Source organism: Mauremys mutica, chromosome 6 (genome assembly GCF_020497125.1).
Source record: "Mauremys mutica isolate MM-2020 ecotype Southern chromosome 6, ASM2049712v1, whole genome shotgun sequence".
NCBI lineage: Eukaryota > Metazoa > Chordata > Testudines > Geoemydidae > Mauremys > Mauremys mutica.
Genome location: NC_059077.1, coordinates 98,677,479 through 98,679,593, shown reverse-complemented (window position 1 = coordinate 98,679,593; position 2,115 = coordinate 98,677,479). Strand labels below are relative to the sequence as shown.

Below are 2,115 nucleotides of genomic sequence, written 5' to 3'. Positions count from 1 at the left end.
AATCTGTCTTCAATAATGCCATCTGGTGACTTGTTCCCATGCCACTGAAGTAATTCACTTTGGATTTTGTTTTAATGGAAATACTATCATGAATAAGGGCATAAGGATTTGGTTATAAAATGCTCTGACATCTGCTCTATGCAAGTTCAAGGTATTAATAGCAATAATTGATATTAATATTTTATTCTTATTACTTCATCTTCATTTAAGAAATATTTTATTATATGAAACTCAGGCTTGATTTTGAAAGGATCTCAGAAAAAAACTAGTCTTGTTAGACTCTTCAGAATCATAGTGTCTGATATGTACAGGTAGAGTGGGAATAAATTCAGTAAATATCAAGCGATAACAATGAGGGCCTGGTCCTGCACTCCTGGTCTTGAACATCTAAGACATCAGTTCCTGGCAATAGTAGTTTGGAAGTAGAAGGGATGCAGATTCATGCCATATAATGGAAAGATTGATTGATTACCACACAATTGGTGGTATTTTCTAGGGAATTGTGAACTTAAAGTAAATCACTCTGAGGTAAATGTTTTGGTAAATATGTAAGTATTTTAAGATATCATTTTTATGTAATTAACTCAGACAATTTCTGTAGTAGATTTGTAGTTTGAATAAAATAATTTTATTTATAAATATAAATAAGGGCAATAAGTACATGTATGAATAAATAAATAAATAAATAAAAGTTGGCCTGTGGATAAATTATGGCAAATCCAGAAAAATGATCTGAAAATATTTTCACAATAGAGAGAGTAAATTAAAGCAGCTTGAGGCATTCTACTTTTTGCATTTATATTAGGTAAGAAAACCTAATATATAAAATATATCTGGGTAAGTCTGCTGCTTAATTCAAGGTACAAACTTTTAACTTTTTGTAAAAGTAATTATTAGAAGAAGCAACTGAGACAGAAAAGATTCCAGCATAGGGTGCAGTTTCCTTCAGCTGATTTCATTACTTCAGTAGTAAAAGTGCCCACCATCACGAGCTGCAATGAGAGAGGAAAATGGTTCAAACAGAGAATACTTCAATAGTGAAATATTTAGAAAATGATGATGATTCCGTATCATAAGTCCTAAGTTGTCTTCCAGTAAGCCTAACAAAGAAACTCTCTTTTTACAAAAGGTTTTACTAAAACTGTTAAACTTTATAGGTGAACAGAGCCAGTGAAAGCAGATAGGGAATCCTGCCTGTCCTCCCCTGCAGAAGACCTCAATCTAAAGATAGCATGGGATAAAGAGGGATCGATTTTCAGGTGTTTTGAGTGGAATGTTATCTTGATTGGTATTTGTTTAGAGCACGCCAGTTTTTATTCCCCTGTCCATTTCATCAATCTATTGAACAAAGTCATATCCCTGGATATATTATATGAGGTGCATATATCACTTTTGTATATCAGCAATATAAACAGGATATTCTCTAATAAAGGATACAACAGAACCTATAGAATAGTTTTTTAAATGAAAGTACAGCATGTTTTACCTGTTTTCCCCCAAAACTATTATTTCAATTACTCTAAAAAAAGTGTTTTGTAAAATACCTTAGTTTTTAAGCCTTTTTGTGAGTTGGTCAATAAACAGAAAACATCTTCTCATTTCCTCACGGATGGTCTCCCAGGCACACAGGCTGTATTGCTTTTCTTTCAGGAAATTGTCTATCACACGGAAATATTTCTTCACTTTCAGCCTGGTGAAGTCCTCATTTTGTGGGTAGGTTGTCTCCATCTTTTTTTCTCCATCGAACCACGTCTTCAGCAGCTCAATTTGCTGGTGAAGTCCACTTTGGAATGCAACTATGGAACTCCTATCCCAGGCAGTTTGGATGTGACTTTTGCTGAAGATATTGAAGATCTGTTGGAGGATCTCCTGGATTGCTACCATGGCATTCTCCTTCTGGAACTCTCTGGAGCTGAGAACATTCTGGAGGGATATGAAGTTTGAATTTTCATTTAGACATTGCACAGGAAATTGTCCTCCCATTTTTTCCAGAAGCTGTAAACTAGCTTGGTTCACTTTGTTTTGCTGGAAGTGAAGCATGTTAGAGTCCACAGATGAGCTTTCGGTGGAGAAGAGCAGGACAAGGCAAATGTTCAGGAAACTCAGGGTGGTCAT

General features: G+C 34.9%; 1 protein-coding gene across 1 annotated transcript; it reads right to left on the bottom strand.

Moving 5' to 3' along the window:
* Positions 1-1,545: 1,545 nt before the first annotated feature.
* LOC123372348 (interferon beta-like) lies at positions 1,546-2,115 on the bottom strand. Its single transcript, XM_045020385.1, has one exon. The coding sequence runs from the start codon at positions 2,113-2,115 to the stop codon at positions 1,546-1,548; it is 570 nt and encodes a 189-aa protein (XP_044876320.1).

Excerpts from the sequence above, each read along its gene's own strand:
- LOC123372348 (XM_045020385.1), bottom strand. The coding sequence starts at position 2,115 with ATGACCACCCTGAGTTTCCTGAACATTTGCCTTGTCCTGCTCTTCTCC.